At 37.5% G+C, this 27,021-nt stretch overlaps 1 protein-coding gene across 2 annotated transcripts; it reads right to left on the bottom strand.

The window, feature by feature from the left end:
• Window positions 1–27,021, bottom strand: hif1al (hypoxia inducible factor 1 subunit alpha, like). Of its 2 annotated transcripts, none has more exons than XM_022198078.2 (15): window positions 26,854–27,021; window positions 14,259–14,443; window positions 12,859–13,019; window positions 11,235–11,319; window positions 10,260–10,366; window positions 7,994–8,175; window positions 7,803–7,909; window positions 6,677–6,824; window positions 6,376–6,596; window positions 4,946–5,103; window positions 4,733–4,861; window positions 4,429–4,592; window positions 2,889–3,006; window positions 2,379–2,502; window positions 1–1,183 (listed from the first exon to the last, which is right to left on the bottom strand). In XM_022198078.2, exons 1-15 carry the CDS (start codon window positions 26,880–26,882, stop codon window positions 1,116–1,118), a joined length of 1,986 nt encoding a protein of 661 aa, XP_022053770.2. In that variant the 5' UTR covers window positions 26,883–27,021; the 3' UTR covers window positions 1–1,115. The 2 variants fall into 2 exon arrangements, with proteins under 2 accessions (XP_022053770.2, XP_051813785.1); XM_051957825.1 differs by lacking the exon at window positions 26,854–27,021 and adding an exon at window positions 22,392–22,409.

Genomic DNA, 27,021 nt, shown 5'->3' on the forward strand with positions numbered 1-27,021 from the left:
TTCTGCTTTTTCTTCAACAGCTTTATTTAGTTCCAGAATACACACTGGATAAACAGTAAAAATCAAAGAACAGTATTTTAATCTTCTCCCGGTGCATTGGATGATAAAAGGCACAGAGAGTTTTGGAAGAAATAAACAAAAAAGACAGAATTATGTAGGAAATAACTGAATAACAATTCTCCACATCAATATTTCATCAAACACTCCAAGAAGAGTATGAGGCTACATGTCAAGCTAAAACTGGTTACAAGTCAATAATTCAAACTTAAAGACAAAAACAACCCTAAGATACTAGTGTTAAATCCCATTTCTAACCCTCGTATATAGACTGCACCTAATAATGGCTTCAATATGGCAAATTCATCAACTCTACGTTTAAAGATTTAATAAAAGGACAAATCAAACTGCATCGTTTTATGGTCAGAAATCTTTTACAGTCCAGGTGATGGATCTGAAAGTCTTATATATTTAAAAACGTTATCAGTGATTGATCGTCTCACGTTGGCTGATAGGGAGTGTACGATAAACTGAAGCCCATCAACCCGACATCTCAGGAAGACTAAAGCTAGACTAATACGACTGGTGATTTGAGGATGACAGGAGTTTAAATGCACTATTTTAAAAAAGTCTTGCACATGTGTATAAAAATATGCCACTGATATTCGCTGAAGAGAAACAAAAGGACAGAAAACTGATTAGCTGCACGGAGGAATATTTCATCTCAATGTTTCACGCAGTTTTCATGCAGATTATTAGCACCAACTGCTCTTTATTGACAACAGATATTGTTTATATCTATTACATCTCAAGATCAGCAATGAAGCGAAACGAGCAGCGTGAGGTTAAAGGTGGCCAACTAAAGCACCCCCAGTCCGGTTTTCTCTGATTTTCAACAGGCAGCTGGCTTCACAGTGAGAAAACCCAACATGAGACGCCGTCCTGGTTTGGTTCGGGTCGCCTCGGACCCGACAGCTCGGTTTTTGGGTGAGTCTGGACTTGTGTGCGTTTCTGTTAGCGGTGTGTTGCGTTTCTATAGTTTGTGCACGCTTGGTTCTGGCGTCGACTTTCTCGCTTTGAGGTGAAAAAGTCGACTGTCCGGACGAGCAGGAAGCCCATCAGGTCATGGGGGAGAGAGGAGGGGAGAGATCAGGAGGGCGAGGCAAGAAGATGTTCTTCATCAGAGCTGGAGGAGACACAAACACACAAAACCTTAGATTTAGAGCAGAAAACAACTTTAAAACCAAACTGATGCAATCAGAATCTGATCACAGACCTTTAATAGATCACACTGTGAACTATGGAGCCCCCTAGAGGTCACGGCAGGCCAGTAGTTTTTGGTTTGTGTTTCCTCGCAATATAATTTTTAATTAGTTGTGGTCAAGTTAGAGCACACTGCCAGTTTGGGGAAAAATGCTGCAGATATTACAGAAACTAGAGATTGTTTCATATTTTACTAAATGCCTCTATAGCTCATAATTGCTTTAAAAGTCCGATATCTGACAGCTGCTCTGTTTGCTGTGACTTTTAAGGGTTCTCCAGTGATTGTAGGTGAGTCACAGATAAATAAATCTCTACTGCCTCGTTCTGAAGAAAGAAATTTCCCAACAGACGCATCTCAGATCATCAATTTTTTTATTGTTTGACCATCTCTGATTTGCTGAATCTCCCATATCATAAACTCCGGTTATTTAAAATGGCATCTGTGAAATGTTAGGCAGATATATTGAATACTTTGAGATCTAACATTTTTTGAAAGATTTCCAGCTATTTTTCTGAACCTTATGTAGTTGCACGTCACGATAATATTTAACAAAACACGTAGGATAATGTCATAAAAAAGAGGAAAAACATTAAACTTCAACCTCAAAACGGTTACCCTGTAAAGTAATTGGTATACAAAACTAAAATTTCAAAGTAATCTTTATAAATATCCATATTTATGCGATAACAACTTCAACTAAATCAGAAATAGTCAAGCAGAAACTGCTCTAAAAATTCCACTACAAGTAACAGCCTGTGAAAATCTATAAACACACAAAGTACATTAAAAAATCGCTTCAGATTTAATTATGATTGTTTGAATATTCCACATCTATAGCACTGAATCTTACTAAGGAAAAAGAAATGTTTCTGTAAAAAAAAAGAAAGAAAAAAGAAGTTGTAGGTCTCAAATATGGCCACTAGGGGGCATCATATCATCTCTAGAAACCTAAACCTGACCAGATTTTTATTGTTTTGCTGGAACTTTAAGCTCATCAGTGTGTTTATTTTTTATTTCTAATAATTTCAATTTGAAACCAGACTTATGTAAAAGAATTAAGAGTTAAAACAAACCATTAGTTCAATTAGCTTTCTCTGTATTTGTGTGTTAGAATTACCTGCAGTGTCACAGAGTCCCTGAACGCCTCCTAAAACCGGGTCTCTGTCGGTGAGCAGACGACTTCGATGCTTTGGTCCTGAATCCATGAGCAGATCAGACGGGTCGGCTTCCTCCAGAGAGCCCTGAACGGAGATTTAACAGAAAATCAGAGGAAGTGATGCCAAAAAGCAACTTTAACAGTAAATCTTAAACTTGATCTTCTTAGATTCAGTAAAAAGAAACTCGACTTCTGTTTTTTCTTGTGGACGATGTTTCACCTTATGGATGAGAAGTGAAACATCTTCTAGAACCACAAAGAGACTCAGTTACATTAGTTTTTAACTTGGAGTTAAAAGATTACATTGACCTGGATGACTGCAAAGACGCATTTTAACTATTTAAATGTGGTTTTGAAGCGAAACACCCTCATTTTTTCCACTAACGTTGTGTTTTTGTGCCTCCTTTCCAGTGGAAGGTTCTGGTGGTTCGATCTTCCAGAGCTGTTTTCGCTCATTCCTCCTCCACTCACCAGTAATTTGTGGGTGAAAAGAAGTTCTTCTTCTATCGACGGAGGATCTTGTTTGGGTTTCTTGTCCGGAATCATCATCTGAGGCAGCAGCAGCTCTTCATCATCTGGGGTATGAGTCCTGAACATGAGTCAGACGGAGAGATCGTAAAACATGTGGGACAATTGCAGTCAGGAAAGTAGGTGAGTTAAAGTTTAACTGTGACACTGATTAGCCTCCAATGAAGAGGAAAAACCAGACAAGCTGATTCTACATCTTGATTTATACTTAAATAGTGCATTTAATCAACGCTGTAGCTGCACAGAAATGTAAAGACACTTAGTCATATGATGTTTACACGATATATTGATGTTTCAGAGCAGCAACAAGTAAGAAGCTGTAACTATGAAATTTTTATCCATTCCTAGCTAGCAGTTTCATCTTTTTACCCACTTTTAGCTATAGGTTGAGCCATTTCAGCTGAAGGTTTTAGCTCTTTATTTACTTTAAACTAACAGTTCCATATGTGGATCCATATTTAGCTGATTGTTACATCTGCTTTTAGCTAACAGTTTTAGCCATTTACCAGCTTTTGGCTAACAGTTTCACATATGTAACCACTTTTAGCTACCTGTTTTAGCTGTTTATCCACTTTTTGCTAATAGTTTGATGTGTTTATCCACTCTTTGCTAACAGTTTCACACATGCATCCACTTTTAGCTACCAGTTTTAGCCATTTAGCCAAACGCTTAATCTCTTTTTCCAAATTCAGCACACAGTTTTATGTATTTATTTATCTGAGTTTTTTCTACCGCTTAAATTCGTAAGTCTTTGAGTGGGAGCAACATGAGCAATTTCCCTGTTTGTCCACTTTTACCCAACATTTTAGTCAGTTCAGGTAATGTTTATTTACTTTAAACTAATAGTTCCATATGTTTATCCATAGTTAGTTGACTGTTACATCTGTTTATCTACTTTTAGCTAACAGATTTAGCCATTTACCCACTTTTGGCTAAAATTTGGTTGTGTTTTCCCTCTATGGCTAACGGTTTCACACCTGCATCCAATTTTAGCTAATAGTTTGAAGTGCTTATCCACTCTTAGCTACCAGTTTTAGCCATTTAACCACTTTTAGCACAAAGTTTCGACCATTTAATTAACTATTTTTTTCTACAGCTTAAATTTCAAATTTTTTTAATAGGAGCAACATGAGCAATTTCTCCTCAGTATTTCTGATTCTGCTATTAAATTGTACATTTACTGCTGGCAGAGTTCCAGCGATTTCCTGTTAAAGAGGACCTCTATATTCATACCAAACCATTTACCTCTAGAACTGAAACGTCACTAATTTTTGTAATTCAATATAGACTTGTGACGAGTTCCTTTAGTCTTAAAACCATGAAGATGTCTCATGGTGGAATACTCTCTCTTAAATTTGCACTGTGAGCAAACCAGATATGTCCTATAAAGGCCACCATACATTAGTGATATCTTTACACATCTCAGTACTAGTTTCCAGACTTTAAAATGTATTAATTGTGTAGATATAGTAGTTTTTCTTACCGTTTCCTTCCCAGAGTCACTGCAGGTGTTGCAGGCGAAGGTTCACAGGAAGAAGTCGAAGGTTTTTCAACTACTTCTGGCAAATTGCTGAGGAGGGTGAGCTGGAAGTCATCGTCCATGGAGATGTACGGAGCCAACATGTCCAGATCCATCACCTCCATGCCCTGAAGACAGAAAACCTGGTTTAGTATCAATACAAATTGAAGAAAAATCATCCACACCTGTAAAAACGTGGCATCAGAAACTAAATCTTAGTTCCATTTTGGACAAACTGTAGTTGAGACCTGTTCTCCTGAGCTCTTACCTCCACAGTGTCTTGTTTCTTCTTATCATCTTCTGGCCAAATGGCAAAGAACTTCTCCACCTCTCTGGTGTCCATCACCTCCTTGTCCTCCTCCTCTTCCTCCTCCTCATCCTCTTCCTCACTGGTGATCTGAGAAGGTAGAATAAAGACATTAAGCATAAAATCTGATATTTTCAAATATTCTAGGTAGCAGTAGATTTAGTGTCTATTTACCGGCAGCAGCTCAGGTGAAGACGCCGATGAAGACAATGGAGGAGTCAGAGGGCTGAAGATGGGCGACAGCAGTTGTCGGAGCTGAGGGCTGCACAGCTCCTGAGGATCTTGAACTGAGGTCGGACTGGATGGACTCGCAAAGGAAAGTTCCAGAGAACCTGACGGACAGAAGGTCAGAAAACGAAAGTTTTACTACATTCACATTAGAAACTAAACGTCATTAAGACACACTGCTGGAATTTGTTCCATTTGACCAAACGCTTTAAGCACAAAACTACTGAAATTTCATCATTAGATACAAGATACGCTGCCGGTCCAAAAAAATGGTCGCACAATAATATTTCATTGGACCACCTTTAGCTCTGAGAGTGACACACATTCACAGGGGCATCGTTTCAATAAGCTTTTGGAACCTCTCAGCATATTTCTGTCTACAGTTGGATTAATTTTCTACCAAGATCTTATATTAATGACGGGAGAGTCGGACAAAGTCGTCTCCAGAAAATTCCAAAGATTCTGACTGAGGTCTGGACTCTGTGGAGGTCAATCCATCTCATGCTCCCTGATCCACTCATTCTCAATGTGAGTCCCACGAATCCTGGCATCGTAATCTTGGAACATGTCCATGCCATCAGGAAGAAAAACTCCACTGATGTAAAGACCTGGTCTTTGAGTATCTTCAAGTAGTCAGCTGACCTCATTCTTTGGGAACATAACGTTGGTGAACCTGACCAACCCCAGATCATAACCCTAACCCCCACAGGCTGGTAGACACTAGTCATGATGAGTTCATCACTTCATCTGCCTCTCTTCTTACCCTGATGCTCCCATCACTTTGGAACAGGGTAAATCTGGACTCATCAGACCACATGACCTTCTTCCATTGCTCCAGAGTCCAATCTTTATGCTCCATAGCCTCATTGATCAGTGGTTTTCTTAGAGCTACAGCTGTTTAGTTCCAAATCCTTGAGTTCCCCTCACATTGCGCGTGTGGAAATGTTCTTACTTTCACTATTAAACATAGCCGTGAGTTCTGCTGTTGATTTCCTACGATCATCTAACAGTTTGTTCCTCAGAGATGATGGTTCACCACTATCCTTCAGGTTTTAACAATGTGCTGAACCCGATTTTAGTAGTTTCAGAAATCTCCTTAGATGTTTTCTTTGCTTGATGCAGGCCAATAATTTGACCCTTCTGAGACAGATTAACATCCTTTCCATGACCACAGGATGACAGACAGAGGACGGATAGTTGATAATGACTTCCTTTTGTCTTAGAACCATGAAAACATCTCATGGTGGAATACTGACCCTTGTTTTTGCATCATGAGCAACAATTAATTATTAAGTTACTGGTCAGCTGAGATCAAATCAGCTTTAAAGCGGCCTCTGAACTAGAATAGGTGATTTAAATTGTCTCTTCAGTCTTACCTTTGTTCAGCAGTACGATGGCATCTCCGGCTGACGGAGCCAACTGAAGAAGCTCCTCCGGTTTCTCCTGCAGCTTCATGAAGAGGTTCGCAGAGTTGCCGAGGTCTGAATCAGACTCCTCAGAAGCTCCGCTGGTCTCCGGTGCTGCCGCCGGCTGGGATTCAGATTCACCACAGCGGTTTTGTTCGATGGAGAAAATGACGTCTGGCTGCTCCACGGAGCTGCAGGAGGAAGACGGAGGTTTAAAGAAACTCCTCTAAAAACTAGCAGCTGCTAGATGTGTTCTTCAAGTCTGAAGTACCTGAGGATGAAGTTGAGGCAGACGACGGCTTCCGGCTGCGACGTCTTGTTGCTGTAGAGGACGGTAGCCTGGGTCTCGGCCCAGACGAAGCCGCCGCTGTTTGCCAGGAAGCGGTAGTAACTGGTGGTCATCTGCCCTTTGGACAGCACTGGAAGAAAAAATGCCATAGAATAATAGTTCATTGCACAAGTAAAAGCATAGTAATTTTAAAAAAAACTGTTCAAATTCTTATATGTTGCTAAAAAAGCAAACAAAAAAACCCCCTAAAACTAAAAAAGTCATAGTAATATGTCAATTAAAAAAGCCTATAATATAGCGTGTCGCCCCAACAAACGTCATAGTATGGCCTTTGGTCCAGAAAACGAACTAATCAATGCCCAAATATTGTAATCAAGCTATACTACTGAAAAAAATCAGAACACTGTAAAAGCATTTATTCACCAAAGTGAAAATGTAATACATTATAGACTCATCACAGGTAAAATGAAATATTTAGATAAGTATGGTTTATACATCAAATAAGAAATCCATTGTCTCAGATTATTAGAATATTAAAAAAAAAATCAAAACAAAAATGTCCAGTTTCTGAAAAATATCTTAATTTATACACTCAATACTTGACTCCTTTGGCACAAATTATGGCATCATTGTGGTAACTGAGACTCAATCATCAAAATTTAAACAAACGGATTAAATATTTACATTTTGATGATCATGGCTCAACTGATGCAGTAATTTGTGGTAAAGGAACAAGTATTGAGTGTGTAAATATTTGTCTATTGTAAATGCTTTATATGACTAAAGGAAATATTCCAATTTCATGTCTGTATTTCAGATTTTTTCTAGAGTATAGTCATCGAAATTAAAACTGGGAATGGTTTGAAGTATTCACTTTACATGTAATTAATAAACCTTTTCTTAATTCTGGAAAAATATAAATCTGTTTGTGATATTCTAATTTTTTCTAGATGCATTGCTTGTTAATTTTTCCCAAAGGCAGCTTTTGAAACGAGGCACAAGATTCAATATTTCACCAGTTTTCCTGCAGTTCTTATGTACAAGTATATTAAAGCCCAGTTTACAATCACCTTTGCAATTACATGTGTGCATTTTCTTTGAGACTCACGTGTGATTATGCTCTTGCCAACATGATCAGAGTCGAGGGCGTGATGAAACTCAAACACCGAGCGTCCAATTAGGTTGTCCGGTTTGTATCCAACCAACTCTTTAACCCTGGAAACGTGAAGACGGAGGAGAAAAATGAGATGTTTCTGTTTACATTGTGAGGTTAGGACGAGTTAAACGTTCGGCTCCTACCTGCCCTCGCAGTGGGTGAAGCGCATGTCCATGCTGTGGCGGGTGAGGAAGGTGAAGGAGTCGAGGGGGAACTCCACGCTGGATGGGTGAGGGATGGGTTCACACAGCAGAGTCATAACTCGGCCTGCAGGAGGCGACGACGAGACGCCAAAAGGACGGATGTGGCCAGTGCAGTGGAGGACCTGAAACCAGAAACCAGGTTAAAAAGGAGGCAGAGGCTGATTTTAGTATGAGAAACTGTCTGAAGTGTAAGTAAAATGAAATAAAACCTATTTCACATGTTGTTTATGGGTTTTATGTTGGTTACAGCTGCTTCCTGTTTAGGACGGCTAGTTGGTATAGACGCATGACGACTTCCTTTAGTCTTAGAACCATGAAATACTGACTCTTGTTTTTGCATTATGAACAACCAATAATTCTTAAATCACCTCAGGAGTGGGCTTGGAGTCTTTAAAAGTGCAATTTGAGGGTCAAAGATGGTTCAAACTGATCTAAAATTTGCAGTTTCACACTGAAAGGACGGGTGTGGCCAGTGCAGTGGAGGACCAGAAACCAGGTTAATAAGGATGCGGACGGCTGGTTTTTAGCATCAAACTGTGTAAAATGTAACTAAAATGAGAAAAAACGATTTAACATGTTGATAATGAGTTTTTATGCTGTCTCAATGCAAAAGCTTGGTTACAGCTACTTTCTGTTTATGGATAGTTGGTATAAACGCAAGTTCCTTTTGTCTTAGGAACCTGAAAACATCTCATGGTGGAATACTGACTCTTGTTTTTGCTTTATGAGCAACCAATAATTATCAACAATTTAATAATTGAACTGTTTGTATGGCCAGTTCTAAACCTTAGGAGTGGGCTTGGAGTCTTTAAAAGTGCAATTTGAGGGTTAAAGATGGCTGAAACTGGCCTAAAATTTGCAGTTTCACACTGAAAGGACGGGTGTGGCCGGTGCAGTGGAGGACCTCAAACAGAACGCAGAGGGCTGATTTTTAGAATCAGAAACTGTCTAAAGTGTAAATAAAATGTAGCCAAAACCTATTTAACATGTTGTTAATGGGTTTTTATGTCGTCGTCTCAATGCAAAAGCTTGGTTATAGCTACTTCCTGTTTATGGATAGTTGGTATAAACAAGTGACAACTTCCTTTCGTCTTAGAACCATGAAAACATCTCATAGTGAAATATTGATTCTTGTTGCATTATGAGCAACCAATAACTACTAAATTATTGCTAATTTAATTATTTAGCTGTTTGTGGTGTCTGTATGTCCAGTTCTAGACCTCAGGAATGAGTCTGGATTCTTTTAAAGTGTAATTTGAGAGTCAAAGATGGTTTAGAATTTGCAGTTCCACAACGTTTCACTCTCTTCTGTGTATTTTTGCAACATTTCTGATACATAAACTTGTAGTTTTTATGACTTTTAAAGGTTTATCTGTGTTTCTATTCAGTTTTTTGTAGTTAAAATGTTAAATTGATGTGAAAACAGTTTCCGTTATAAGTTTCAGTAATAAAATAGAACTTATGGGCCAGTTTCAGGCTAAAAATCTGTACATAAAGGAGGTTTTCTTTATTTTAAACACTGTTTACTGAACCTCTGTGTTTTCTTTCACATGTTCATATATTTTAATGACATTCTTAAAGGTTTATCTGTATTTTTCTTCAGTTTCCTGATTCATTCTCAGCTTCTCTCTGTGTTTCTGTTTCTACTTACTACAAACCGTCTCAGAATAGATTCTAGGTCTAGATTCTTCCCCCGTTCAGGTTTCAGAGTCTAATTAAAGAAACGACCCAGTGGAGGAAAACCTGCAGCTACCAGGAGGTTTAAGAACGAAAAAACAACAAATCTACAGCGGAGAATCATCACATCAGCAGATATTTTAAAGATAGACACTCTAAAGTTTAATTAAAATGCTCAGAAAACTGGAAAAAATTTCTAGTGGAGACAGTTTGATGCAACAAATGTTCAATAAATGCAAACTTTTTATACATTTTATTTATTTACTACTGGTAAATTCTTAGTTTTTTTCTTAAAGAGGGAAAAGTTGGCGGTAAAAAGACGAGAAATTTAATTTGGTTGTTTTTTCTACGATGTTTTCTATTAAATTAACAACCAAAAATTTACAAAGAATTCATAGTAAAGTTAATCAGATTATCAGTTAAATCTACATTTGTGAATTTAGTTGAAGTGGCTTCTGGTTTTGTGGCTCAGATTAGACGGATTTAAGTGTTTAAAGTCGTTGCTTTTTGCTCGTCTGTGATTGGTCACCTTCCAGGAAGCAGACTTGATGTTGACGGTGCGCCCCCTGCTGGTCAGAGTGCTCTTCATCCGCAGGAAGAAGTTCCTCTGGCTGGGCTGAGATTTCTTACTCAGACCTTGAAACAAAACAAAAAAACAACAATTACGAGGTTAATTTAAGAACTTTTCAAGACATTTAACGTTTCTAAGAAGCAAAGCTGCAACAATTAATGGACCAGTTGTCAACTGGTAAATAAATCGAATAATTGGTTGGAGCTTTTTGAAGAAAAATAAGTCTAAATAGTGGGATTACAGTTTCTTAAATAGTAAAATCTTTTAGGTTTCTTTCTTTCTTTATGACAGTAAACTGATTAGCATTTATTTGACTAACTAAAGGAAATATTCTAATAATTTTAGATCAAGATTTCAGGTTTTTGAAGCCATAAAGTAAGGAAAGCTTGAAATATTCCATTTTTCATGTAATGACTAAACATTTTGTTTTAAATTATTATTTTTTTCGTGATATCTACACTGGATTTCTGAATTTTTGAAGCCCTAATCAACAAAATAAAAACAAAAAAATCTTGAAATATTTCATTTTATATATCCAAAAACATCAGAACACCGTAAAAAAGCATTTGTTTTCATAATTTAATAAAAATTTATAAAATAATAATTTGAAATACTGGAAATACTGGATTTTTGAGCCTCAAATCATCACAACTGAAACAAAAAAATGCCTGAATTATTTAATTTATGTGAAATTAACATAGAATAAATGAAAGTTTACCATTCTTTTGTTATATTACAATTTCTCAAGATGCTTTATTTGCTAATAATCCCTCTGAAAAAAAAAGAACATCGTGAAAAATAAAGTAAAAAATTAATTAAAAAAGACAATTTTTTATGATTGTCTGCCATTATTTTATATAATAAGAATGATAATATTCTTATTTTAATTATTAACAATAATAATAACAATAATAATAATAAAATTAAACAGACCAGGTCGTGGAGTCAGCAGGTCTCTCAGCTCCTCCTGATCACATGGATGAATAAACTCATAGATGCTCTGACCGAGGAGCTCCAGCTGTGGACGACAAAAACAACCAAAACTGAAACCAAACAGAAATAAAACAAGTTTCCTTTCCTTCAACTGAAACAACATTTACTGAACTTTTGTGTGTTTTTCTCTCATGTTTGTAAATATTTTAAAACATTAGAGAAAAGGTTTAAAGGTTTATCTGTAATCTTTTTCCTTCAGTTTCCTGCTTACTACTTTTACTACAAACCAGTTGTGAGTCGACAACAAACCGTCTCAGAATAGATTCTAGGTCTGGATTCTTCCTCCCTGTTCAGGTTTCAGAGTCTAATTAAAGAAACGACCCAGTGGAGGAAAACCTGCAGCTGCCAGGAGGTTTAAGAACAAAAAAAACAACAAATCTACAGCAGAGAATCATCACATCAGGAGGTATTTTAAACATGGAGGCTCTGAAGTTCAATTAAAATGACCAAAAAAAAATAGAAAAATGGAAATAAAGCCTCTGAGTTTAGACTGAGACTAGTCAGAAAATTGCAAAATTTACAAACATGTTTTTAGTTGCTGGACTTCAAGGCTAGCTAAGAAAAAAAATGAAAAATAAAGTGGAAAAAATGCCATAATTCCCACTTTTCTGATTAAATTATGCAGCAAATAATCAGGAAACTAATTTTCACTTGAGACACTGTGTGTTTTGTGTCATTTTTATGTCTTTTCTCTCATTTTGTATTATAGTAGCACTTTTTGTGTCATTTGGTGTCTTTTTCTATCAATTTTGTGTGTTTTTGCATCATGTTTTGTGTTTTTGTCTCGTTTTGGTGTTTTTGTGCAATTTTTGTATTATTTTATCATCCTTTGTGTCATTTTTGTATTATATTAGCATCCTTTTGTGTCATTTTTTGTGTTTTTGTGAAATTTTGTGTTTTTTTATGTCATTTTTGTGTTACTTTAACACCCTTTGTGTCATTTTTGCATCTTTTTGTGCCATTTTTGTTTTATATTAGCTTTCTTTTGTATAATTTGTCAGTTATTTTAGCATCCTTTTGTGTTATTTTAGCATCCTTTTATATAATGTTTGTGTTATTTTAGCATCCCTTTGGCTTATTTTGGCATCTTTTTGTGTCATTTTTGTGTCTTTTTTTGTGTTTTTGTGTAATTAAAGCATTGTTTTTTTGTAATTTTTGTCTAATTTTTTGTTATTGTGGCATGTTTGTGACCTTACTCGTTTATTCTATTTTCTAATTATTACTGTTTTCTTATTTCTTTATTACTGTAAACACTTCAAAGTCTCAAATTTGGGAAAACCAGATGAAAAAAGGCAGAAATGGGGAGATTTGTTAGTTGTTTTTTTTTTGGTTTTGCATGTTGTGGCCTTCTGAAGTTTCATCAAACCACTAGAAAAAAAGTCGATGGAGCTCATTTTTCTCTGAGGAGGATAAAAACAGTGACCATAAACAGAATCAACTGGACTGAAATGAGGGTAAAAAGCTAAAAATACTGACGTCTGAACATCTTTGATGCTTTATGGAAGGATCTATTTACCCAGAATGTGTAAAAATGAGAGTTTTTTTTTATGCGTTTGTGTCGTACCTGAGCGATGCCGATGTGTTTGCTGACGTTCTCCGTCAGGTAGATCATGTCTCCCTCCTCCGTCATCACCATGACGAAACCCGCCAATGTCTGAGGATAGAAGGAGTCCATCAGATCTTCTCTGCTTTCCTCCTCCATCTCCATCTCCTCATCTTCAATTTCTGTCAAAATACGAATAAAGGCAGAACAATCTGATGTAACTAAAACTTTCAACATGTGTCTGAAAGCAGCTGTTGGGCTTTAATGAGGCAGAATGTTCTGGAATTCTGCAGCTTTTAAGGTATTTTTAGAGTTTGTTCTTGAAGTGAACCGACATCACTAAGGCCAGTTGTACGTACCAGGGGTCCTCGGTTTATGATGTCCTTGACCTACAGTGTTTTGTTGTTATCTCAGTTATGGGTGGGTTCTCGGTTTATGACATACGGAGTTCTGCTACGTTGGAACTAGTTATGTGGAACTAGCTGGCGAGCGGAAAGGACGAATACAGGCAGCACCATGTTTACATTCCCCCGTTGTACGCCACCTCGGACTGTGATATCGTGAAGCACACAACGACTTTGTTTGCACTTTAACCAGACTTCCTATTGACAGCGAAAATCGACTTATGTTGATCCCTGGGAACGGAACTCCAACATCAGTCGAGAGCCCCCTGTACTGACCAAATGTGAGGTCTGTTGCAGTCCCTTAGGAGGAGGTAGCCACTGAAAATGAGCAAAAATAACAACAAAAATCTCAGTTAAAGGACTTCCTGTTGGGTTGAGGGTGTGACTTTTTTTGATGTGCTACATGTGGATACCAAACTTCGTAAATGTAGGTCAACATCCTGCCTGAAGTGACGATGCAGGGGGTGCTATGGAGTCATGTTGCCTCACATTAACAATTTCTCGCGAGTTCTGAGGTGTTTGCAAATTTCCATGAGTGTTTGAGCACGTTTAGGCATAAAAAAAGTGATTTTTTCCCTTTCATTCCAGTAGGGTTGCACAGTGGCTTGGTGGTTAGCACTTTTGCAGCTAGAAGATCCCCGGTTCGCATCCCCGTCTTCCTGGGATCTTTCTCCATGGAGTTTGCATGTTCTCCCTGGGCAGTGTGGGTTTTCTCCAGGTTCTCTGGCTTCCTCCCACAGTTCAAAAACATTCTGAGGTTAATCGGTGACTCTAAATTTGCCTGTAGGTGTGAATTTGGGTGTGTTTGTTTGTCTGTATATGTAGCCCTGTGATAGACTGGAGAACTGTCCAGGTGAACCTTCACCCCAAGTCAGCTGGGATAGACTCCAGCCCCTCTAATGACGACTAATTGATGCGTAGATAACAGATGGATGGATCCTACTGGGTCAGCAGTGGCCCCAAACAAAGAATCCTGGAGCTCAAACCTGGAATCTCTGAAGTCAGACATCTTCTTACCGAGCAGCTGTTGCATCTTCAGGAAGCTCAGCGCCACCCTCATGATGGCGGCTTTGTCCAGGTGGGCGGAGACTCGGCGAGGCAGCGGCAGCGTCCGGGCGAGTTCGTAGAAGATCTCCGTCTCCTGGCTCCGCCTACACCTGGCGGCGTCACGGGAACGAAGCTTCCTCTGCTCCGAGTTGGTCCTGGAGGAGGAGGACGCAGAGTTAGGCCCAGACAACAAAACAGCTTTTCATTCATCGCCAATAAAATAAAACACAAAACAAACTTGTGAGCCTCGTTCAGCTCTCATCCCTGCAAATATTATTGATTATTTGTCCACTATTCAGTTTACTTGCAGCCATTTAGTCCTGATTTCTTTCCTTCCACGTGAAAGTAAACTGAATTTTGACATTTAAGGAATGGAGATTTGAGAAATCAACATTTTTTGATCATTTTCTGACAACGAACTGATCAATTAATGAGGAAAATAACTGACATGAAAATATTTTGAATATTTTCTGGTTTTGTTTGGCTGTTCTTAATAATGTAAACACTATTTATATATAATTTATATTCATTTTTTAAAGTAAATTATATAATTTTTTTTACCTGTTTTGGTATTTTATTTAGTTTTAAACTTAGATTTGAAGAGTTTAAGAAAATAAAAAAATATAAAAAGTAAAAAATAAAATAAAGTTAAGACAATAAAACGTGCAACTAAAATAAAAAGCATAAAAAGTAAATTAATTAATTAATTAAAAAATCAGGGGTTAAAGAGAACAAAATAAACAAATATAATAAACATAAAAATCAAAAAGAGTAAAAAAGAGACAATAAAATATTATCATTATTGTTTGTTTCAAATCAAATCAATAAAAATCCCACTGGTTTTTATTTCTGTAAACATTAATTAATGAAAAAAAAAAAACACCTGGTAAATAAATGTTTACAGACTGATTAATTGATTTGAGTGAATATTAAAGAAAAAAACTCTAAATTTTCTGATTCCAGCTTCTTATATTTGAATATTTCCTGGTTTTGTTTGGCTGCTTGTAATAATACATATTTATTTTTTAGTAAGTCATATTTTTTGCCTATTTTATTATTTATTTATTCGGTATTTTTTATTTCAGTTGGTGACTTTACAGCTAAAGCTTCATGAAAAAACTCTCCTGTGTATTTAAATTCAGTGTTTAAAGACCAAAATCACTCAGAATTAATTTATTTTATATTAATTTATGACCAAAATGAGTCCAGTTTTAAATGCAGGCGACACAAAACAGAAAGAAGAAACTAAAAATCATCCAATCTTGTATTTAATACACAACGGAAACTGAAAAAACAACAAGTAGCAGTAATTATATGACAGAGACTAAAAATACAGAATGAAGGAGGAGCAAAAAAATCAAAGTAAACATGTCCAGAAGAGTAAAGGAATGTGGGCAAGACGCCAGAGAGGAGCACAGAGTCAAAATAAAGATCTTATCAGGTGTTTTCTTTCCTACAAACATGTTCGAACATCAGCGAGCTTCTGTTCGTCTGCTGAGGAGTTGTTATTGTTTAGCTTGAGTTAAACCCAAAAATGTACTAAAATAAAGTCCAGAAAAGTAAAAGAATGAATAGAAACCCCCAAAATAACAAGACGACATGGTCATCAATATCCCCCGCCACATGTGATGTCTATGAGTCTATATCCAAATAGTGCCATAACTCTGTTAAATATTATCGCACAGGTCTCATTTTCGAACTTGATCAAGGTGTCCATGGTGTGAAGCTACACACTAAATTGTTAGCTGTAAAATTAAATGTTCACTCACATTGTGTGCATCTCCTGGGGGCTAAGCCCCCCCTGTCCTGAAAACCTAGTGCCGCCCCTGCAGCAGTTTACAGCTTGCCAGCTGCAGTTGCGTTCTGTCGCTAATTACGGGCTAACCGTGAATGCTAGCTCAAAAATAACTGGATGAGTGAGTGGCAGGATGAGTCACGGAAGAGGTCGGTATGTTTAATGTTGCTGTAGAGTGAAAAATGACCGAGAAACAGCAGTTTTAAAATCGCTGTGTGTGAAGCAGCACAAGGCATAAATTTGCATTGAGCCTTATGGAGGGCGATTCAGGTTCCCACGTCAATTAAGGGCTGGCGCGTGACGTAGCAATGTGCCAGGTGAACAATCTCGGACTCATATGAATGTACAGAGTCTTTACTATAGTCTGTGAAAGGATTGTCCTTGTAGTATGTACCGTTTGGCCAGGATGACGATTTAAGTCAAAAAAAAAAAAAACGGACAGATTTTGTCCCTCTCCACACTCTAGCACCAGAGGAGCACATGCTCTAACATGGGATTTTTTGCTCAACCTAGGGGTTTTTGGAGGCTCCTGTATGGAAAACCATAAATCCCACCGTCACAATATGTACATGCCTGAAAAGAAGAGAGTTGGGGATTTTTTTAAGATTAAAATGAAGTCTGTAGGTGAAAGTATGGCGAAGCAGTAGCGTTTGGAAAACAGTGCATGACATGGCCATCAATAGCCCCCGCCACATGTGATGTCTATGAGTCTATATCCAAAATCGTGATAAAGGGCCATAACTCTGTTAAATATTATCACACAGGTCTCATTTTCGAACTTGATCAAGGTGTCCATGGTGTGAAGCTACACACTAAATTTCGTAATCCTAGCTGTAATAGTTTCCGAGAAAAGCTGTCCCCTTCATCTCGGACGCACGGACGGACGGACGGATGCATGGACGGACGGAGGCCAAACCTATATCCCCCTTTTCCACTTCGTGGAGGGATAATAAACTGTAAATACAAAAAATGGAAAACTTAGTAAATCAGAGTAAAACATTTGCTAAATAAATCTATACACCAGATAAAATAAAACAGCAAAAAATGTCACATTTTAAATGAGAAAAGAAAACAAAGAACAAAACCCGAAAAGATAAGATTAGAGGCAAAACAACAAAAACATAAAATTAAATAAAAATAAAGGGTTAAAGAGAATACAACAAACAAAAAATACAAAAAATAAAGATAAGATAGTATAACAAAATGAGCATGCAAAATAAAAAAGTATAAAAAGTAAATAAATAAAATTATTTGTTTAAGAGAATAAAACAAACAAAAATAAACACATAAAAAGTAAAATAATAATAATAAAGGGTTGAAGGAAATAAATTCAGCAAAAAATAAATACAAAAAGCAAAATTTCGCAGTAAGTTTTAATATTTTAAATCAACATATCTACTCTGAAACTCATACTTGCAACCCAAAAATAAAGAAGACTTAAAGGAAATGAAGTCAGAAGTTCCTCAGAAACTCAGTTGTTTTGATATTAAATAGGGGTGTGACGAGATCTCGTCCAACGAGATTAAATCGTGGCGATATTTCTCGTTTAAGTGAAAAGCTGTCTCGCGGGGACACGGCAGAAGTCTATCAGACTGTGAGCTATGTAAACATCTATTTGTGACCTATGGGGGCAGTAATGCGTCTTTGCTGCTTCTAGTCTGCCAAAAACTGGCAAAAAGAAGGAGAAGCAGCAGCAGCAGTAGCCAGAATGACGTCAGAGTCTGAAATTAGCATTGAAGATGCCCCCGCCACATTTAAGTCGTTTGTGTGGCAGCATTTTGGGTACCCAGTGGTGATAATAAACGGCAACCGAGTGACGGACAAGACACGGACAATATGTAAGCAGTGTAAGAAAATAATGCCGTACACCGCAGCTAACACGAGCACTATGCTAAGACACATACAGAACTACCACAGCTCGCTAAAATCACCTGCACCTGTGATGAAAGTAGCTAAAGGCCGGACAACACTGACTGACGCCTTTGCACCTAAACTTCCAGACTCAAGCGCCAGGGCCATGGCAATAACGAGAGAAATCGGCGTTTTAATTGCAGCTGATATGAGGCCGTTTTCTGCGGTAGAAAACCCGGGATTTCGGCGGTGACTCCATACTCTGGAACCGAAGTACACCATTCCGTCAGGTACGCATTTTACATGCAAAGTGGTCCTGAACCTTTATAAAGAGTTGAAGACTAAAGTTTGCACTTTTTTGAACTCTGTACTGACAGAGTAGTTCTTTGGTTAAAGTTTTGCGCATATTGTTTGCACATTAAAAAAGACATTTATTTTTATTTGTGGAAAGAAGGTCAGCAGTTAAAAGCTCATGCTTCAGTCATGCATGGATGTAAGTTACAAAACATTTCAAAATGCCCGTGCATCTTTTTGTGATGGTCAAATAAAAAATAAACTCTTTGTCCAGTTATAGATTTTGTCATTTTAGTTTTTTTAAAGTAATGTGAAAATATCGTCTCATTCTCAACGATCTGCTGCTTCAATAAAGTGCTGGAACCTTTTCCAAACTTCTAAACTGAGGAGGAATTTCCTAAAATGCAGTATATAAAACGTTCCCCCCAGTTTCCTCAGTCTGTTTGCTGTATTAAAACTCAGCTGTGTTGGGTTTAAAATCAGGTTTGCTGCTTTAGATTTTTTTTTATAAACTCTTGAAGAAATGAAACAAAACACAACTTTCATTTAAAAGTGTAAAACTGGCATCACAGATTCTTTTAATATCTCCTGTTAAATCTGGATTTTTCTAAGTTTATTTGCGGTGTTTTTAACCTCAGTGAGACGTGAAAATCTTTGTGTTTAAACTTGTTGATCTGAAGGTTTATGTTTCCCCGAACTTTGACCAGAATTGACTAAAACATCCCAAGCTCGAAGGGAATGGATTGCAATTGATTGCAGCTGCTGGGAAACGTCCTGATCCTCCCCCGAGGTGTTTTTCTCCCCCGCTGTGTTTTCCTCCCCTATCGTCCCCCGTCGCTGCAAAGCTTTGACCTGAATCACAAAAACCTGCTGATGGGACAAAAGCCCGGTCTCTACTCAGATGGATTAGCAGCCAACAGCCTGAAGAAGATCCTCAGAAAGCAATAAAGCAAGTTAAGTAAGAGTTAAACGATAATCTGCAGCAATTGAGTGAAGATTTACTGCGTCTCCAAACAAACACCCAAGAAGTAAATGATTAAAAAGCTACGGAAAACGGCAGCCGAGTGTAGAAAAAAGTCAAATAAGTCCTGACTTTGGACACAAACACCAAAGAGAAGAAACAACTGCAGAATGAAAAGGACCTTGTTGCAGAGACAAATAGGCTGCAAACATCTGTACAATCTCACGAAACTTAGATCACATAAAGAATAAAAAATAACGTAAAATTAGAGTGTAATAGAAGATAAAGATCAGCCTCAGTGTTATGACTGATGAATTACGGATGTTTAATCGTTCCTGTACTTGACCTGGATTCTGTTTTATCTGATATAAGATTACACAACATTCATGTTTTCCCTCCCTGTAAATCTGAAATACCAACAGTGACTCCACCTGGAACTCTGACAGTTTTAAAGAAGGTTATTGAAGCAGTTAATCTCTTCATTCAGCACCAGTTTTAGGTTTCCACCACATGTCTCTTGCAGCACATTCGACCACATGATTGGCTTTTATTCAACAATCAGACGTGACCCTGCTGCTGCTGCCAAGTTTTGTCCTGAAAGATCTATCCTGTTGTCATTAGCCAAGGAACATTACAGCTCTAGTCACGCTGGCGCCAAAGCACAACAAATACTGGATGTTCTCGTCCCCGCAGACGGATTTAGATGGTTTATTGTGTTGATTTAGTCCATTTACCCAACATCTGAGCTGCACGTCACCAGTTTTAGTCGTGTTTTTGTTTCTCACGTCTCGTATTTGCTCTAATTTTGTGATTTAATGACAAAGTAATTGTAAACAAAGCAAGAAAAGCACAAAAACAGTCAAATAAGTTTTTAAAGTCGACTACAGCTGGTGGCGTGCAGCTAAGACGTTGCTAAACTAGACTAAAACAATACAAAACCTGTTATTCAACCCAACTAAATCCCTCTTAGGTAAAGAGAACATCCAGAAATTTGTTGTCGTTTGCAGAGCGAACGTGACTTTCAAGCTGCAGTGTTCCTAAATGTCTCCATAATTGACTGCTAACAAAACAGGAAATACACAAGAATGTACAAGAAAATGCAACAGAAACACAGCTACAGCTGGTGACATGCAGCTAAAATGTTGGTAAAACAGTAGAAAACACCACAAAACTTGTTTTTCAAACTAACTTTTACAGCAACTAACTGCTAACCAAACAGAAAAACCACGAGAAGAGGCATAAAGGGCATAAAAAAAGTTTGTTTTCTAGAGAAAATGCTAGAAAACACAACTACAGCAGGTGATGTGCAGCTAAAATGTCGGTAAAATAGAAGAAAACAACACAAAACTTGTCATTCAAAGTGTTTCTGCCAAGAATTAATCGAAAAAAAACTGTCCTTCGAAATAATTGCAAACAAAGCAAGAAAAGCACGAAAGAGTCAAATAAGTTTTTATAAATTGCATTTTCTAGAGAAAATCCAAGAGAACACAACATATTAGATGTAAAAAGTCAACTATAGTTGGTGATTTGAAGCTAAAACTTTGATAAATCAGACTAAAACACAAAACCTGCTATTAAAACCAATTTTTACAGCAACTAACTGCTAACTAAACAGAAAAAAACAAGAAAAGGCATAAAAGGAATAAAAAAGCAAGAAAATACAAGATATTAGATGCAAAAACACAACTACAACTGGTGATGTGTAGCTAAGATGCTGGTAAAATGGACTAAAATAACACAAAATTTGTTGTTTAAACCAACTTTTACACCAATTAACTGCCAACAAAACAGAAAAAGCACCACAAGGGCAAATAGGTTCTTAAGTGTGTGTTCTAGAGAAATTGCAAGAAAATACAACATATTGGATCCAAAAAAAATCAACTACAGCTGGTGATTTGCGGCTAAGATGTTGATAAAGTAGAAGAAAATGACACAAAAATTGTAGTTCAAAGTGTTTCTGGTGAAAATTTATCTAAAAAACAAAGTAAATTGCACCAAAATACAACATATTAGATGTAAAAAGTCAACTACAGCTGGTGACTTGCAGACTTTTTGCATCTGGTTTCATGTATTTTCTTGCATTTTTCTCTAGAAAATACATTTTTTTTATGCCTTGTTGCCGCTTCTTGAGGTTTTTTGTTTTGTTGGCAGTTAATTGTTGTAAAGGTTGGTTTCAAGTAACACGTTTTGGGGTGTTTTAGTCTAATTTAGCAACATCTTAGCTGCAAATTACCAGCTGTAGTCGACTTTTTGCATCTAATATGAAGTATTTTCCTCCATTATTTCTACAAAACACGCTTTTCTACCTTTTATGCCTCTCCATGTGTTTTCCTGTTCTGTTCTTGAAAGTCGTGTTCATGGAGCTAAAAACAACAAATACTGAACACTCTCTTCAGCTCAGAGGGATTTAGGTGGTTAATTCTTACCAGAAACATAAGAGTAATACCTTTTCTAATGCTTTCTTCCATTTTGTCAACATCTTAGCTGCACGTCTCCTGTTTCAGACTCAGAAGACATAGTTCTGAAACTATTCTCAGCTAAAAAAACATCTGAACCTCAGTGAGAACTGTGGGTCACGTAGAGAAACTGCTTCTTCATTCATGAGGAACACTTCGTTCTGAGGCAGGAAACTGTGGCGGACTGTTAGTAGATACAGAACGTCTGTCAACAGGAGACAACAACCGGCCGAGAAACAAACTGCTGAGGAATTCGCCCTGGGAGGGTCGCATGAGGAATCCGTCACACTGAAACTCTGATTAGAGCTGTGGACACTTCAGGGGGCCTCGGCGGTTTATCTCTTTGTTCTCTCAAGGCGTGGAGGTCGTGACCCTCAGGGGGGTCGTGAGATAAACTTAGAGGTCGGGAAATGAGTGACAGGAAGATGGAAAAACAAGATGGAGGATCAGGTTCTGTGTTGAGGGTTTCTCTGATGAAACAACAAATACCTTCACAGCTAAAAATACAACAAGTACTACAGCTACACTACAACTACTAATTCTACAACTGCTACTACACTACAACTACCAATACAACAACACTACAACTACTACTACAAATACAACACTACCAATACAACTACTATCATTACTATTAAATCTACAACTACCACTATAACTAATACAGTTACCACAACAACAACTACTACTACTACAACTATGACTACTACTACTATTAGTACTACTACTTCTACTACTTTAAATACCCTGACTGCCGGTAAAGTTGCTGCTGGATTTTCACAGAACACAAAGTCCTCGAACATCTTGAATTACTGTGTGTGTGTGTGTGTGTTTAAATGTGTGTATTTGTGGAGAAGCGTGACAGTCCTGCAGTAGAACAAACTGTTACTGAACAGTCACGCCCACTGAAGTTTAATCTGCACAGTGTGCCTGTGTGCTTACAGTCGAGAACACGATGTCCTCGAACTGGAGGCGGCGCCTTCAAAATAAAAGCTTCAGACTCTGAGATAAAAACTGACGTAAATGTGAGGAAATCCAGAACAAAGAGGCTGAAACCGAACCCAGAATAAACACACAAACACAGACACAGACACACATGTATGTACAAGAACACACACACACACACACACACGTATGTACAACAAGAACACACACACACACACACACACACACGTATGTATGTACAAGAACACACACACACAAACGTGCCAGTTCCCAGCTGACCGTGAATCACACTCCCTGTTCTGGCTGGAACACAAAGTTCAACGCTGCAACGAGGAAGCATGTTTTTGGCAAACTGCCATGGCACAAATACACACACAAATACACGCAAACTAACACACACACTGCTGGCTACACGTGCTCAAACCCAAACTACTGAATTGGCAAAAAGGACCCAAGCAACAGCTGGTGTTCTACAGTATTTTCTTCTATAAATGAACCAGAAAGTGGTTTTAAAGGATAAATAATGCTAGTTTTATCTTTTTACTATTCAATCACTATCCTTAATACTACAGTACTACTACTAAGACCTCACATTCATCTGCAAACACAACCCAGCATTGAAGTATTTCAGTCCGTCACGTGCGGTTTGTTCCATTGAAAACCTGCTGAGGTGTATCGCTATATGAAGCAGCTGCTGGAAGTTTTCCAGGTTAAATTCATTCCCAAACCTCAAAGGCAGAAACAGCTGCAGAGTTACAGAATATAGAGTATAAAAACACATAATACAGAGTACAGAAACAGAGAATACTGAGGACAAAAACATGAATTCACGGCTGGAAGCGGGAAGTAGTTTTGTGCATGAGACAACATCATCGGATATTTAGTTCTAAGGTCTAAAAGTGTAAATTTAAGGTGCAACTGCATCCAAAATGTTCATTTCTTCTCCTTTTATTTTCCAGCGAAGCAGCTACTAAAGGTGCACTACCACCTCTCAGTGTTCCACCCGACTTTTAGATCATGGCTTAAGGTCCTACAGGGCTGTCAAGAAGCCCCTGATCAATGAGAGGCAGAGGTTAGCCCGGCGTCGTTGGTCCAAGAACAAAAGAACTGGACAAACAGGAAGTACAATAAGATTCTGACTATCTCCAGCATATACAGTACCTATCAGAGTTTCTTTGTAGCTTTTGAAGATGTCCAAATATGACACATAATTTAAAATGGCCGACTTCCTGTTGTGTTTTGGGTACAGCTGTCATTATTGGAACAGCCAGGAAATGGAAGAAGATTCTGTGGTCAGATGAGACCAGTTTCCAGCTTTATCTCCCTCCTGCTAATGTGAGGCAGAAGGACAGGTGAAGCATTATCTCCAGCATGTACAGTACCTACTGTCATGCACGGTGGAGGGATTATCATGGTTTGGGGGTGCATGAGTGCCGCTGGTGTTGGTCATCTCACACCGAACTCTGCCAAGTATTGTGCCATTCTCCAAACCCACATGCTCCCTGCTGCACGTGCTCTGTTCCGTCAAGGTCAAAACTGGATGTTTTAACAAGAAAATGCCCCTTAATGCCCCCTTTAATGACCAGTAGAACTTGGCTACAGGAGCACGGTGTCCAGGTCTTAGAGTGACCAGCTCAATCCCAGACATGATTGAAAATCTGTGATGGATTATCAAAAAGTTTGTTTCAAAGAGTAAACCAAAGAATTTAGAAGAATTAAAAGCAGTAATTCTAGAAAAATGGGACCAGATGATCCCTCAACAGAGTGAAAGGTTCATGGAGAACATCCAGCCAGGATGAGAGCTCTACTGCTGCTAATGGAAGGACTACTAAGTATTCATTTGATGCTTTATTTATTTTGTTCACTTTTAAACACATTCTCTGTTATTAGTTGACTTTGATACCAATAATTTTGAGAACTGACAGAATGAAACTGTCAAGAATTTAGTTTTAAACTAAAAAAATCATTTGTATTTGTTTGTCTTCTTTTAAAATACAAAAAAGATTTTTCTTTTCACTGTATTTTCTAATTTAATCAATAATTTGTTGTGATCACAGCTTCCTAAGCAGGAGTCTTTAGGATTTTTTCACGTCTAAATGATGTTAATCAGATTTTTTAGAGGCTCAACCTGTAGAGTCTTGGTGCCGGATGTCTCCTCGGGGTTGATCAGTACGAATAAAGCTCGTTTTTGTGCTCGACGTCTTTAAAAATGTGCAGGGTGTGAATCAGCTGAGGATGATCAGCCACGTGCTGAACTCGCTGTGAGGACAAATGCTCCAAACTCTGAAAGGTTTCTGGTTTCAGGCTGGATTGGAGTCCAAAAAAACCCCAAAACAAACAACACCGAGAGCAAAGAGGAGGGAGAAACGATCCCACGGCTTCAATCTAAACCAGAAAAACTGACATTTCACACTGGACTGACCCACAAAAGCTCATTTTAAAGACAAAAACATCACTAAAACAGACACTTCAGTGTGCCTCTGATCAAAATATGTCCTCCTGGGCCACCGTAGTTTCTGATAATCACATTGAAATAGATTTAAATCTAAATTATAGACAGAAAGCCAAGCACAAAGTAAAAAAAACACACTGTTGCACCTTTTCCTCATTAAATATCATCAAATCTAAGAAGAAATCATATTATTTCTGTATTTTTATGCACTAAAGCGGATTAAAAGCCATTTTTTTAAAGAAATATCAAAACAAAACATCACAAAAAGGCAGTGAACATCTTAATTCTCCGCAAGAAACCAGGAAAATAAAACACTACTGCACCTTTTTCTGATTAAATATCCCCAAATCTATGAAGAAATCACATTATTTCAGTGTAATTTAAGCACTAAAGTGTATTTATTTTTAATTAAATGCATTCTTGTTGAAATATCACTGCACAAAGTCACAAAAAGCCAGGGAAGACATGAACTTTCTGCAAGACAATAAGAAAATAAAACACAACTGCACATTTTTCTGATAAATTTCCATCAAATCTAAGAAGAATTCATATAATTTTTGTATTTTTTAGACACTAAAGTAGATTCCTGCTTCAATTAAACACATTTTTTTTCAGAAATATCACAACACAAAGTTTCAAAAAGGCCGTCAACACATTGATATTCTGCAGGAAAACAGGAAAATAGCACACTGCTGCACCATTTCCTGACTAAATATCATCAAATCTAATTCAAACTCATTATTTCAGTATTTTTATGCACTAAAGTGGATTTATTTTTTTAATTAAATATCATTTTTGCATAAATATCACAGCACAAAGTCACAAAAATCAGTCAACACATTAATTCTCTGCAACAAAACAGGAAAATAACACACTGCTGCACTTTTCTATGAATATCAACAAATCCAAGAAAAACTCATATTTCTGTATTTTTTGTGCAGTAAAGAGGATTCTTTTTTAAATTAAATGCCATTTTTGCAGAAATATCACAACATGAAACTTTAGGAAGAACAAAAAAAGCCAGTAAACACATTAGTTCTCTGCTGGAAAACAAGAAAATAACACACTGCTGCACCTTTTTCTGATTAAATCTCATCAATTCTAGTACAAATTCATATTATTTCAGTATTTTCAATGCACTAAAGTGGATTTATTTTTTAATTAAATGCGATTTTTGTTGAAACATCACAACACAAAGCCTCAAATAGAGAGAACAGACAGTAAACACATTCATTCTCTGCTGGAAAACAAGAAAATAACACTGCTGCACCCTTTCCTGATTAAATCTCATCAAATCGAGTATAAATTCATATTATTTCAGCATTTTTATGTACTGAAGTGGATTTATTTTATAATTAAATGTTATTTGTGCAGACACATCACAACACAAAGCCTCAAATTGCGAAAACAGCCAGTAAACACATTAATTCTCTGCAGCTTCTCTGCAGGAAACAAGAAAATCCTGATTTCATGAAGCAGAACCTCCTGGTTTGACTGAGGCCTGAACAAAGACGACCAGAAACACTTCAGGAATCCCAGAAAAACATGAAAAAAACACCAGAAATCTGTTTACTTCTCTGATCAGACCCAAACAAGCTGCAGATCAACATGAGATTTCACAATAAAAGCGTGTATTTGGTGCAGAATAATGGCATTAAAGGAACTGATCTGGAGAAAAACCCTGAAAACGAGGCTGAAGCTCTGATCAGTTGTTTTCCTTCAGCTCGTTTCAGTGTTTTTGTTTTTTGCAGCGACTTGAAAGTTGCAGCGACAGAAACCCGTTAAAATCCGTTAAAATACCAGATTCTTACCGTTTACCGGTCCCGTCTCGCTTCTCCATCTTCACAACGACAATAATTCTGCCCCAGAAGCTGTTTGTTCCGCTTAGACTGACTGTAAACACCGAAAATGACCGAGAGAAAAAACTGGAGCACAAGAGAAATGCAGCGTTGAAGCTAGACACCTGACACACACGCTGC

Source organism: Acanthochromis polyacanthus, chromosome 13 (genome assembly GCF_021347895.1).
Source record: "Acanthochromis polyacanthus isolate Apoly-LR-REF ecotype Palm Island chromosome 13, KAUST_Apoly_ChrSc, whole genome shotgun sequence".
Classification (NCBI taxonomy): Eukaryota; Metazoa; Chordata; class Actinopteri; family Pomacentridae; genus Acanthochromis; species Acanthochromis polyacanthus.